This window comes from Phaseolus vulgaris, chromosome 4 (assembly GCF_051622355.1).
Source record: "Phaseolus vulgaris cultivar YP4 chromosome 4, ASM5162235v1, whole genome shotgun sequence".
Classification (NCBI taxonomy): Eukaryota; Viridiplantae; Streptophyta; class Magnoliopsida; order Fabales; family Fabaceae; genus Phaseolus; species Phaseolus vulgaris.
Genome location: NC_143501.1, coordinates 12,547,458 through 12,561,490, shown reverse-complemented (window position 1 = coordinate 12,561,490; position 14,033 = coordinate 12,547,458). Strand labels below are relative to the sequence as shown.

General features: G+C 34.9%; 2 protein-coding genes across 2 annotated transcripts; one reads left to right on the top strand and one right to left on the bottom strand.

Annotated features, from left to right (window-relative positions):
• The first annotated feature begins 546 nt into the window (after positions 1-546).
• Positions 547-2,117, top strand: LOC150027910 (uncharacterized). The gene is made up of 4 exons (XM_090300947.1): positions 547-682; positions 944-1,159; positions 1,243-1,679; positions 1,761-2,117. The coding sequence occupies exons 1-4, from the start codon at positions 547-549 to the stop codon at positions 2,115-2,117; spliced, it is 1,146 nt and encodes a 381-aa protein (XP_090157073.1).
• A 5,132-nt stretch (positions 2,118-7,249) lies between these two features.
• MEF14 (Phosphoglycerate mutase family protein) lies at positions 7,250-11,781 on the bottom strand. Its single transcript, XM_068646214.2, has 2 exons — positions 10,926-11,781; positions 7,250-8,260 (listed from the first exon to the last, which is right to left on the bottom strand). The coding sequence occupies exons 1-2, from the start codon at positions 11,490-11,492 to the stop codon at positions 7,550-7,552; spliced, it is 1,278 nt and encodes a 425-aa protein (XP_068502315.2). The 5' UTR covers positions 11,493-11,781; the 3' UTR covers positions 7,250-7,549.
• Positions 11,782-14,033: the final 2,252 nt, after the last annotated feature.

Here is a 14,033-nt window from a genome sequence, read left to right as displayed (position 1 = left end):
TTAAGAGAATATATATTTATTTTTTGATTGATTAAATTATAATTTTGTTATTGTATATTTATTTTATTATATTACATAAATTAAATGATAGAGTCCATTATAATTATTTAAAATTAGATATTAGGGTTATTGTATTGGTGTAGTTTTACACTAACATAATAACCGCATTCAGTATGTTGTATTGACACTTATCCATAATCATGGTTGTGGATCAAAGTTCTACATTTCGTGGATAACATTATGAATTCAAGTAGCAACTACGACGAGGCAGAGATGGTACATTTTGAGAAAACGGTTGCAATTTATGATGACCTTGTTGTGGCGAATATGAATTTAATTTCACAAATACAAGAACAAATTAAAAAAAAAAATAATGAAGGTACTTCAGTGATGATCCTTTGTATGATTGGTTTTGGATTGAATTTGTTACGTACGGGGCGTACTACAAGGAACTGTATTAGTGAGTTCCAACGACAAAAAGAGCGTCGCAGACAAGAATTGATGGAATATTTGGTTCACACTGAACAATGTCGTGATATTATTCGCATGGGACTAGAAGCTTTCCTTCAATTATGTCAACGAATACGAGGAACTGGACTTGTTAAAGATGCATATCGATCAACCATGGAAGAACAAGTTGCGAAATTTTTGCACATTATTGGGCATAATGTGAAAAATCGAAGTGTGTAATTTTTTTTTCATCGGTCTGGAGAAACAGTTTCCCGTCACTTTCACAATGTTTTGAGTGCAATATTAAGGTTAGAGGGGGAATTCTTAATTCAACCAAATGGAACGGTTGTAGAACCGCACATCCTTAACAACAATCGATTTTACTCCTACTTTAAGGTTTGTTTATGATAATATTATTTTAAATCACGTAATGTTATATTTATTTTGTATTTAATAAAACTTATCAAATTTGGTTTACATTAGCATTGTTTAGGGGCAATAGATGGGACTCATGTACGTGTTAAGGTTTCACGTGGTGATGCACCTCGTTTTCGAGGGAGAAAAGATTGGCCAACTCAAAACATATTTGCAACGTGTGACTTTGACATGAAGTTCACATATGTCATGGCCGGTTGGGAAGGAACAGCCTCGGATTCAAGGATATTAAAAGACACTTTGGTACGAGACGATCATTTGGTTATTCCAGAAGGTTAGTTTTAGGAGATTGGGTGTGCAGAAAAATAAATAGGTTATAGTAGTATATACTAACGCAACTTTCCAATATCTTTGTAGGAAAATACTATCTTAGTAATGCAGGTTTTATGTTAAAACCAAATATAATAACACCTTATCGCGGGGTTAGATACCATTTGAAAGAATATTCGCGAAGAGGGCCACAAAATGCTAAAGAGCTATTTAATCTTCGACATTCATCACTTAGAAATGTAATTGAGAGAACATTTGGGGTACTGAAAAAACGATTTCCAATTATAGCCAGTGGGACTGAGCCCCATTATGATGTCGATACTATGACCAAAATTGTTTTAGCTTGTTGTATTCTGCAAAACTTTCTTCGCGGGGTCGACAATGATGAGGCTCTGATTGAAGAAGTAAATAATGAATTGTTACAAGAAGATCTCCAAGCGACCACCACCCATGCTTGTGACCATGATTATAGTCTAGGGTGTCATATTAGGGACACTATAGCAAACGAAATGTGGCAAGATTATGTAAACAATTAATTTCTTGAAATAATATATTTCCTTTGATTTTTCAATGTTTGTCATTCTAACTTTATTTAAGTTAATTAGATGGATCGTGGGAAAAATGTTGCTTCAAATTCATCGGGTTCTTATCGAGAGTTCACAAAGTGGACGGCGGAGATGTACCTAATTTTTCTCAATGCAATGATTGGCGAGGTACAAAAAAGGTGTAGAATTTATGGTAGCTGGACCACTCAAGGATACACTAACATAGTTATGGCTTTAAACGAGGTTGGCTTATCGGGTATTAAGAAAAATAATATGAAGAACCGTCAAAAAAGCCTGAAGGATAGGTGGAGGGAAGTCCATGATATGTTTGGGGGATTGAGTGGTTTCGCATGGAACCATACCACCAAACGTTTTAAAGCCGAGGACGAAGTTTGGAGTGAGTTGATTAAGGTATGATGATAAGTAGTTTTTATTGAACAAATACATTTGACTTCACATTTGGCATAAAATAATAATATGTGACATGTATGTGGGCCAAACCATCTGCGCGAAATGGCGTGTGAATCCCATTCCCCATTATGACCTCATGGAGGAGTTGTGGTCTAATGATAGAGCCACGGAAAGTCGGGTCAGGACAGCCCGTGACATGAATTCACCTCCTGACATGAGCAATTTTAGTGTCAACCTTGGGGACAATAATATGGATTATATCTTCGACCAACCGAACTATGATCATGCAGATGACTACGTCCCATGATCACCTGGTCCTAATGTCCAATCTAGTGATACTCCTTCTGACACGCCGTCAAACACTCCTTCTATGTCGTCTGCTGGCTCTGCGGGCACATCCTCATCTCGAGGATCAAAGAGAAAAGGCCCTACTATGGACGGTATTGATGAATATTTTGCATTGTTGAATACTAATCTTCAACAATGTGTGTCATCAATGAAGGATGAAAATGAAAATGTCTCTCAATTGGTGGATATCGCTTGTGCACAGGCAACGGCAGCTCAAGATATAGCTGCCCAAATTAGACGAAGAAATGACCTATATGTTGAGCATGTACACCACCATCGACGTCATGCCTCATACCAATACTCAGAGTCTGATATTTGGGCAATGCTCGTGAAGCTTAACATCCCGGACGAACAAGTCATGGATCAATGCTACGAGTTCTTATGTGAGCATCCAGGCAGAGTTAAACAACTATTTGGGATGCCATTTAAGCGTCGCATGACAAAGTTGATTGGATTTATGACTAAGCATTGATTTCATATTTGTGCGTCGGCGTTACCTTTGATTGTGTTTGTTTATTATTGGACATGTAATATTTGACTGTGTTTGTTTATTATTGGACATCTAATATTTTTCTTTGTGAACTTGTACTTTCATTGGCATGTAATATTTTGCTTTGTGAACTAGTACTATTGGGTTTGAAATGACCTACCATTATGTTTATGATATCATTTTAACTTTTGTTTAGTTATTTATTGTAGTAATTGCATTATACATGACATCATCATCCCAGAAACGTAACAGAACCCATAAGGGTAAATCTCCAGCAGAAGATATTGACGTTCCTCCTCAGCCAGCAACGACGATTGAACAAGTTCTTGATTATTCAAGATACTTTAGTACTAAACGTCAAATGCTGGTGTTTGAAAAAAAGTTTCACACAAGACCAGTATTACCACCTAAAGTTATGCATACTCCATCTTTTGCTGCTCCAGGATTTGAATTCCAAAATGCTCTGAATTGGCAAGGTTTACAACCTTTTCTTGGAATTAATCTTCCGTATTATGAGGACTTGGTAAGAGTATTTTATACAAATGTAAAAATCACACTTGTTGGTCACCTTGCCATTGAGATTTGCGGAACGATGATACACATTAAAGAAATGGATTGGATGATCATTGCTCATCTCCAGTATGACGGTCTTAAGTTAACGCCTGGGACGATCCCTGAGGAACTGAATTTTGATCGAGCACTGGCATTATCGTCCATGATTCGTGAAGATGTTGAAGGTGAAAATTTCAGAAATACCGGTAATCTGAAAATGAATGACCGATTGTTGCATTACACATAGGTGCATATCTTGTGCCCTCGTGGAAGCAACTTTGCACAACTACTGAATGAAGATATTTTGATATTGTGGTTAATAAAAAAATAATGTACACATTAATTGACCTCATTACATCATGCAACACATCATCAAATGTCGGGATAACAAGATGCCTCTCCCATATGCAAATTTGATCACGAGGATCTTGCAGGTGTATGGCTTCGACTTGTCGAATGAGCAACCAATAATGCTAGGCTGGAATCACTACTTTGGGAAAAAAAGTATGACAAAATTAAATATATTCCAGGTCAATGGCGTATGGCAACTTGGTAGACCTCACCATGCACACGAATAAGATGATGAAGAGGATGAATTGCCAACACAAGATGTTGAAGTTGGTCAACCTCAACCAGCAATCCCCAATCGAACTGAAATGTTAACCCAAATTTGGACGGGGATGCAAGACATGAGAGAAAGCATGAGGAACTTTAACATTCGTTTTGACAGTCTTGATGAAAGGATGGAGCGGAATGAACAAAGGATGGACAGATTAGAGGATACTCTGAATCATATTCATCGTCAACAAGGTCATTGATTGTCTATTTGCATTATGTTATTGTCTTTTATTTTATTTCTATTTTTCGGGTTGAACATTATTATTGCTATTTTTGTTATTTTTGTTATTTTTCACCTTGAACATTGAGAAATTCATATTTAACATTAAGCTTCATTTTATTTTAAATGCAAGTTGTTTAAGATTTGAATTCTATTATGATTAAAGTAAATCTTTCGGGTCCATTATCTAAATTGGAAAATTAATAACATTTAATACGTAGCCTTCAATGTCTGCACATGACATGACATCATCCTCTAGTTGCACTGGTTTGGTGCAAAATCACATGGTACTTTTATCCATGTTGCTGGGAGCACAAGTGCGTTCGTTGCTCCCATTTGTGATTGTGGACACTTTGCTGTTTTGAGAACAGCAACAATTGAAAAAAAATGTCGGAAAACGATTTTGGGATTATCCCAAGTACAAGGTGAATTTAACTCAATTCAGTTTCATGCAAACTTAACTTTGGTTATTTAAATTTTTTCGTTGTTGAATTTTATTCTTTTCCCAAAACAGATTACAAGTGGCATTGTTCTAGACTGTAATTTTTTCAAATGTTACAATGAAGACGTTGTCGATGACAAAGATGCAATTATTATCAGACAACGAAATAAGATATGCCTTCTAGAAACACGTTTAAAGGTTTCCACAAGAAGGGTTAAAATGTTATTACTGGGGATGTCATTTCTTTTTCTACTTAACATTATTATGTTTTTAAGTTTTCTATAATTTTAAATTAACATGTATTTATCTCTCTCTACATCAAATGTAATAATTTTATATATTTTTGCAACTAATTATTGTTCATGATATCTTTTCTTAAATTATATTCATGTTATTATTAATAGTAATCAAAATCATAATTAATAATAATTATATATTTATATATTAATATAACATAACATTTATTAAATAATCATTAATAACATTATAATTATCTACAAACAAAAATTTTACTAATACAAATATTTTCAATTAATAAAATTATAAACAAAGAATTCATATTTCATTTCTATATTCTATTTTTTTAATTCATTTTAATTTTATATTATTTTTTAAGTTATAATTGAAACTTACAATTATTTTAATTATAAAAATTATGTACAAAAATAATAATCATTTCTTTATTATATTTTTACAACAAAAGTATATTTTATTATTATATATAATGTAATAGAAATTAAATAATATAATACTAATTATTTTAATTAACTTAAATATCTTTAAACTAATTAATATTTTATTTTCCTATTTATTTATATATAAGAGTAAATTTGTAATCTTACAATTTATACTATTCAAAATATATTAAAATACTCTCATAACTATCACATCATTCACACTTAACACTTTTCAATGAACTTTCTTCACACATCCACTCTAACATCTTTCAATCAAAACACCCTCAATTTTCTTCACACTTTCACTCACCCACACTCTCAACTTTTCACTCACCTACAATCTCTAATCCAAACAAAGCATAACATGAGCCTTTTACCAGAAGTATATAATGAGGTTTTCCTCAAAAGGTCCCTACTTGCCCAAGGATATGAAGCATTGTAATCCATGGCCACATAGTTAATATCGACTACCCAACTACGACTAAACAAAAGACAGTTTTCCAGAAGACTCCAAACTAATCTCGGGTTGAATTGAAACTAAGAATTCAAAATGTCTATGCCACAAATATCTCCCCTCGAAGGAAAAACCCCATTTCAAACGAAAGGAATGTTTGACATACCTACAAGTATTGACACGAAAAGGATAAATTGTTGGAGATACATTGCAAAGGGAACGAGGAGAGGAACTTGGAAAGTTCTAGAATGTGCCCACATATTTTGTATTCTGGAAAGTGAAATGTTAGGGGAAGTTACACGGAATTAAGGAAGTTATGAGACGTTTCAAAAAATAAAAATTGCAGAACTGATAGACAAGTGTCACGTGTAAAAATGGATGAATGACGGTCAGAGTCACGTCTTTCACAACATCTTAGTGACACATGTAAACCTCTTCACCTACTCAATTCAAGGTTGTTTCACCAACTCAATTCAAGGTGGGTCTATGTGTCCTCCTCATATAGATTGGAAATGTTAGAAATGTTCAATCAACGAGTTTTAGTTGTTTCTTGATACTCTCAAGTCAGTCCCAAAAGGATCGTCCTCGAAACCTGAATTTTGCAGTTTGTTGCTACCAACCTATATTTTCGACAAAATTTCCAGAAACTAATTAATTGTATCCAAAATCATGTGAAATCGTTTTTTATCATTCTGTTTTATCTGGGAAATCTGAACTAAGTAGGAGAAAGACATAATGAAAATAGATCAAATTTTGTATTCTCATTTATGATTGGTTCACTAGTACTATATTAGAGATTCATTATACGATACGTGATTACCCAGAAAAACACTTGAACCATAACAGTTAGTAAAAGCAGGATAGAAGCAAAAGTTTACCTCATTAAATGACTTTTCTGATTCAACTATAGATCAGTTGAAACTCAAATTAGCTTTCAGATAATAAAGGTATCCTACAAACAAAAGCGAACCAAATTTATGATTCCGCACACCAACCTTTTCCAAAGGATTTAATTCACGTAAACCAAAGTGTAGTAATATAAAGGGATACTGGCCATGGTTGAAGTTGCTGCACTTGTTAGATCCCAGATCCTTGAAGGATGAAAAATACCATAACTATCTTGTGAGATTCACAAGACAATTGGTTTGTAGCATGGTCCCTGCTGCATCCTACAGTAATGATGAGGGGTAAAAGATAAGACCGGAGTACAGATTAAACTGACAGGTCTACTTCTGGTAACCCCACTCAGACTAACAATAATTCCCCCCATGAACTGTGGTCCAATAGTCCAAGTAAATTCTAGAACAAAATTTAACCGTCATATCATATCTTCAGGATTAAGAATTAAATACTATATCTTTAAAGCTATTGATCCGAAATAATTGTATCGTTTTAAGTACAGGGAAATACATATGTAGATGTATAACAACTCCAGTAATGCTACAAACCAAAAAGAATTAATACAACAATCAATCCAACTCCTGCATCATTCCTCTTTTGGAATAGATCAGTGCAGAAACAAATAAAGGTTACAATAAAAGACCTCAATTCTTTTGAATCGGTAGATATCAACAACCAAGCTAAATTTATATCCAAGCCAATGCCAAAATCAGATCCTTTGAGTACAGCTTCTCTAACTAGAGAAGCCTAAGATGTGCCGTATCATTCAGCCTTTTTATCTGCCAACCAGTTCTCAGAGAATGCTGCAACACAGTCACCGATGAGTCATCTATGCAAAACTTATGTGACATCAGAGGGCTACATCCAAGAAGACCAGTCAGGAGACACTTAATTGGCACAGAATGTGTAAATAGTCCTATACAAGACACAGTAGGTGAAAAGCTGCTGAAGCCAGAATTATGCAGAGAACTTTGGTGGTTTACATTGCCAGAAGAAATTTCTTCTTCAATTACATCACCAGTGGTTGTGACAAACTGTAGCCTGCTTTTACCAGACTTTTTCCTAGAGAATGCAGGCCGATGCCTGCTGACCAAATCCCATTGGTTTGGAGGGAGAGAAGGTCCATCTTGGTCGTGAATTGAGTTTGTCAGAAGAGTATGGGAGTTGTGCTGTGCAAATGCATGGTTGTCATTTTGATGTGATGATAAATCTAATCTTAATTTTTCATGTAATCCCAAGACGGTTCCATTTAAGAAGTTAATCATCCGGAATTCTACTTGTCTAAGTGATTCACCAGAAGGTGCAGTAAAATCTGGCTGGAACCTGTCAATTAAGGCCTGAATTTCAGGGGTGTATATTTCTGATCGAAGGCAGCCTTCCCAATTCCCTTGACTAATCTCTGCAAGAGCATCAGAGGATTGAATTTGTTCCTCTGAAAAATTGACTTCCTGTTCATTGGAACTTTAAAGAGTAAGATTTCAAGCACAATTTTCTGGAATGCAGTAAGTCCTTTTCTGAAGTGATGCAACAGTGAACCATCAGATATGAAATTTCTGAAGACACATGAAATTTAATGTAAAATAATCATGCCATTACTACAGATTCAAGTAAACTAATTTCTAGAGTTTATTTTGCCAACCACTGAATACACTTAACCAAATCTTTCTGAACAACATTATTCAGTGTCGAGCATCAAAATCATAGTAATAATTGAAGTTTTTACAGTTTCCACCTTTTCCATCTTGCTTTGATAAAAAGGAGAAATTTCTATAACTTTTATTCATACAAATCACATCCAACACAAACAAACAGTAATCATTAGTTCGGGTAGCTTTGGGTTTTCCCCCCCACTCTGCAATTTCATAGATATGTTATGTAATCTCACTTCATTCATCTAACATTCATGCTTTTTAGCAAACTGCAAGTGAAAATATTCAACATTGGTCTTCCATTTATCATCAACACCCACAATGATAATTAATGCCATAAATTTTATTCTTAAGGTCAAAGTTGATGGCAAGAAAATGACATTACAGAACCAATTGAATGTGACATATATCTGGAAAGACTAATTTCACGCATGTATGAATAGAGGACCAAAATTACGTCACATGTATCCTTGAAGAATCTAAACAGATATTTATTGGTTTAAAAATGAACTAGCAGGATACAGGGTGTGTGGAATCTTTAAAAAACCTTATATCTTACTAAGGGTCTGGTTTTTAATAAAAAAGTGTTTGGCTATAGCTGGTTATAATCTGAACTAAATTTAAAATGAAATTGTTTAGTAAAAAGTCTAGTTCATAGTTGACTTTTCCAATCTAAATTTATCCCAATTCTTTTCCCTTCCAGTGTCTCTCCTCCTTCGGAGAGATTTCAAGGCTGTTCAAGGATGAGATAAAATTGCAGGAACCACCCTATCCACCCAAGGGTTAAAATAAGCTGACAACCACAAAATTTTACAATTCTATATAGAAATTCAATATTAGAATCAGTTTTGGAGTGATTATGAATTAAACTACACTCAACCTTGACCTGTGATTTGTTTTATATGCACTCATATAGGTTGTTTTCTTTTATACCATTTAAAACTAGACATCAAAGTTGAAGAACATCCCCTTAGTATTTTATCTCACTTAATAAAAGTGAGTTTCATAAGCATCTACCAGTATTAGCAGCTAATTGTTCCTTAAACATTCCATTACTCAGTTAACATTATTATCACTAAATACCGATACAGTCAGCTAACATCTGGAAAATAATACAAGGTACCCAACTTTCTTCCATGTATTTTATCTCAGATTTGCCCTATGACAACATCCACTAATTTCAGAATTGAACAAAATACTAGATCAACAAATTTGTAAACAGAAAGAAATGGAAAGAAATTGAAGGCAGAAAATGCCAAACTTCTGTGGACCTTTTTCCAATTTTAGTTGTCTACTGTTCTATGCCCTACTGCTTTTAAGATTACATGAGAAGTGAATGTATGATAACAACTTAAGTTGGTTTTCCACTCTAATATTTAAAGAATTGAGTTTTATGCTAAATTTCATGTTACAAGGGAAATGATTTGAAGTCAATATCAATTCTCTAAAATATTAGAGGATAAAACCAACTTAAGTTGTGATCGAAGGATACACCCACTTCTCTTGTAATCTTAAAAGTAGCATGGCTCCAGAGAGCATGGTAGCCTTAACATCAATCTAAATAACACATGGTATATTGATATGTAACCCATCTATCAAAGACGTCAATTCAGTATAAGATGTCCTAAAAAAGTAAAACATATTATTATAGTAAAACAATAAGCAAATTGTTGGGTTTTTTCTATGGGAAATAATGCACATAACTAGTACAAAATCAACATCAAACGCAGTCTCATATCAAAAGGAACAATGCTCTAAAAGAAAACATGAGTCGGTATTATTGTAGACAAAATAAAATGTTATAGTTTGTCTAATTACTGGAATATTCTAACCTATCTTCCTACAAAAGCTTAAACAACATAAAATGCAGTTAGAAAGCATTCAGAATACTTGGCAATAGCACATCTGGAACAAACATACATAAACACAAATATTTTGAAATCTAAGTGATCCTTGCACTTGCAGACGATCAAGCACATTCAAACCAAATATTCTCATTTATCTTTCTACAAAAGCTTAAAAAACATAAAATGCAGTTAGAAGCATTCAGAACACATGTGGAAAACATATACATAAACACATATATTTTGCAATGCTGATGATCCTTGCACTTGCAAACAATCAAGCACATTCATATTAAGTATTCTCATTTCCTCCTACAAAAGCTTAAAAAATATAAAATTAGAACTTAGATGCATTCAAAATACATAGCAAAAACGCATGTTTTGACACACACACATAAACAGTCAGACTATTTCAAAATGTAAGTGATCCTCGAAATTGCAAACAACCAAGCACATTCAAACTAAGTATTCTCACTTAAAGCCATCCGCAAAAGCTTAAAAAACATAAATCGCAGTTACAACCATTCAAAATACACGGCAAGAATGCACGTGGAACATTTAAAATGTAAGTGATCCTTGCACTTCCTCAAAATTGAGCACATTCAAACTGTGTAAAGTACCTTTGACACTGACACCGCCGTGGACCGAGCCCGATCCAGCGGCGACGAATACACGGCGCTGAACCGGACCCCCTGCGACTTGAGGAACACGGCCATAGCCCTGGCCTGGCGCATTCCATTGGCGGTGAGCGCGGCGGCAGGGCAGCGGCCGCCGACCATGTCCGGAGCCAAATTTAACTCGCACTCGCCGTGGCTGATCAGGAAAACCTCCGTCACGGCCTCGTCATCCGGCACCATCCCGTTCGCGGAGAAGCTCCGCGAGAGTGCAGGTGGCGACAGCGGCGGCGGCGGCGGCCCGAGGACGTTGTAGGGATCCCAGACCTTGATCGAGGGCCCGAGGCGCGGCGTCCCGAGCGACGAGAGCTGCGGCGAGAGCGGCGACGCGGAGGCGTGGCACGGCAGCATCTCCGGCTCCTGTTCGAGAACCTTCTTCACCATGTGGTTCCCCAATTGGGCCCGGCCCAACAAGGGCCCGTTGAGGTTCCTCTCATCTTCCTCCTCCTCTTGGTCTTCTTCCTCCTCTTCTTCGCTCTCTTCCACAACTTGCAATGACTGGTTCGCGCCCATTTCCAGTGGGTTCGCGAAACGGCGTCGGATCGCGCGAGATGCGGGATTTTATCGCTCGGATTTGAGGCGCATCAGTGGGGGCGAGAAACGAATGAAAATCGGTAGAGAATCGTGAATGAACGGAAATGAAAAGAAGTAGATCTCGCTGTGTAGGGCTTTTCGATCTTCATTGGATGCGGGTTTTCATGGTTTCGTTTCAGTGGTTCTTCGGAGCTAAAATCTATCGTGTCACATGAATATGTAATATACAACACTTACCACCTATTCACTTTTTTTTTTTGTCTTGCCTCGTTAATCCCTGTTTTTTATTTTATTTTACTACCATATACTCTTGTGTTTTAAAAGAAATTATTTTATTTTATTGTCTTTATTTATTCTTTTAAACGTGTAAATAAAATTAATTAGAATAATTTTAATTGAAATTATAAATGTGTATATAATAAATTATAAATGTTTAAGTTATAATAAATTTTAAAACAAGATATGATTTTCGTCTTTATAAAATTATAAATGTTTGTTTTTTGTTCGGATAAATTATTTTTATCCTTTTCTCTTTCAGAATTATAAATGTGTTAAGGGTTAAACAAATTTCAGATTTCTAATATATTACTAATCTTTGTTTTGAGTATTTTTTTTCAAATTGAATATCTAATAAATTAAAAACAATTGTTTAAATATTTACAGTTATTGTTATTGTATGGGCTAGTCATTTTCTTTATTATTATCCTTACATGACCACTCCTTGTTTTATCTATATACCGAATAATGGATAGGTTTCGAGAGTTTGTTTTCCATCAAGGTTAGTCATGTATTCCTTCTCAAGCTTGTCGGGCTCTCTAGTGGTCAGTCCTATGTTAGTTTTGGGGAGTCCTTGAATCAGAAGGGTAATAATGAAGCTGAGATTAGCTTGGCTCGATCCAATGTGTTAGAATTATAGGCCTTAAAAAATAAGGGGTGAATTGTTTTTGAAAGATTTTCGCAAGTATTGAAGGTAGAATGAAAGACTATGAAGAATAAATCAATTAGAAAATTGTTCGGCCAATTAGAAAACTGATTTTAGTTTGATTCCAGAAAATCAACTAGTTCTTTTGCGAAACAATCATTTGTTTATACCAGCATAATTCAAAATCAAATATAAAACAGTTTAATAAGTGTAAGGATAGAGAGATTCACACAAGATGTTTATACTGGTTCACTTTTAACCAAGAGTTACATCGAGTCCTCAACTAACCACTGAGAATTCACTATATAATCAAACCTAGATTACAAACAACACACCAAGAGTGATGATCTTGAACCCCTCAAGCACACACACACCACTCTTTGACAAAACACACAGTTTTCAAACCAACCCTCTGGAACTACACCCACCAAATCACACAAAAATATAATGTTTAGAGAATAAGAGAATAGAATACAGTTGGATAAATCAAAGATTAAAGTTCAGAATTACGAGACAATCCTATTTCACACTTGAGATGATCCAAAAGCTCTTTGAAATCTTAAAAATTGTTTTTGATTGCTCTCTCTTTCTTAGTTAATGACCAGGAGCGTAAAACAACCTTTTTATACTCCAATGAGATGGTCAAAGCAGTTAAATCAAGAACCAAAATCAGTTTGAATCGTTTTAAACAGATTGCTACAGCTTAACAGAATTCTGTTAAGGTTTTCAGAAAAACAACCAGTTGAATTCTCGAAACAACCAGTTGAATTCTTGAAACAACCGGTTCAATTAGTTTGACAACAAAGTCAAAACAAAGCCAAGCTTTTCAAACTCATTTTAAAATCCACTAAGTGTCAAACAACCGATTGAATCGACATTTCAACAGGTTGAAATCTCACACTCTTTAAAAAAAACTCATCTTTTTCAAAAGGATTAAGATTCAATTAACCTTGGATCATCATAAAGAGTGGATTAACAAATTAAAAGACTACTAGACACACAGACACAACCAACAACAAGGTATTCAAGCATTCCTCTTGGATTTGGAGAAACAAAGCACGTTGTTCAACAATCTCCCCCTACTTGATGAAGACAAATGTCTGGTTTGCTTGTGTTGTAGTGTTTGAATTTGATAGGTCCTGCAAAAAAGACTTTGTGCATATACATAAGCATACATAGCAGCAGTATAACCCAGATTTAAAAAGGAACACAAAAACCAGTTTTCTGCATAAGCCTTTAAGCAGTAAAACAGTGTGTAAACCAGTGTAGAATAAGGTGCAGATCAGTGTGTATATCAGAGTTATAACATAAAACAAAATAAAGCCCCATAGAGTGTAGAGTAAAATACAACACAGAAACCACCAATTATCCTCCTATTTGTCTTCACATATAGAATAAGAGAAGGGAGAAGAACAAAATTAAGAAAAAATTTGAGAATCAAGAATACCCAACTCATTTCTTAAGAAGAAAAACCTTTCCTTAGGCAGCGGCTTAGTGAAGATATATGCAAGTTGCTTTTTAGTTTCAATAAACTGAATTTCACAATCCCCAATGCTCACATGATCCCTTATTAAATGGTGGTGAATCTCAATGTGCTT

Excerpts from the sequence above, each read along its gene's own strand:
- MEF14 (XM_068646214.2), bottom strand. The coding sequence starts at position 11,492 with ATGGGCGCGAACCAGTCATTGCAAGTTGTGGAAGAGAGCGAAGAAGAG. Across the intron at positions 8,261-10,925 it reads CGGCGGTGTCAGTGTCAAAG|GAAGTCAATTTTTCAGAGGA; the intron begins GTACTTTACACA and ends TCCAATGAACAG.
- LOC150027910 (XM_090300947.1), top strand. The coding sequence starts at position 547 with ATGGGACTAGAAGCTTTCCTTCAATTATGTCAACGAATACGAGGAACT. Across the intron at positions 1,160-1,242 it reads TCATTTGGTTATTCCAGAAG|GAAAATACTATCTTAGTAAT; the intron begins GTTAGTTTTAGG and ends ATATCTTTGTAG. Across the intron at positions 1,680-1,760 it reads ACGAAATGTGGCAAGATTAT|ATGGATCGTGGGAAAAATGT; the intron begins GTAAACAATTAA and ends TAAGTTAATTAG.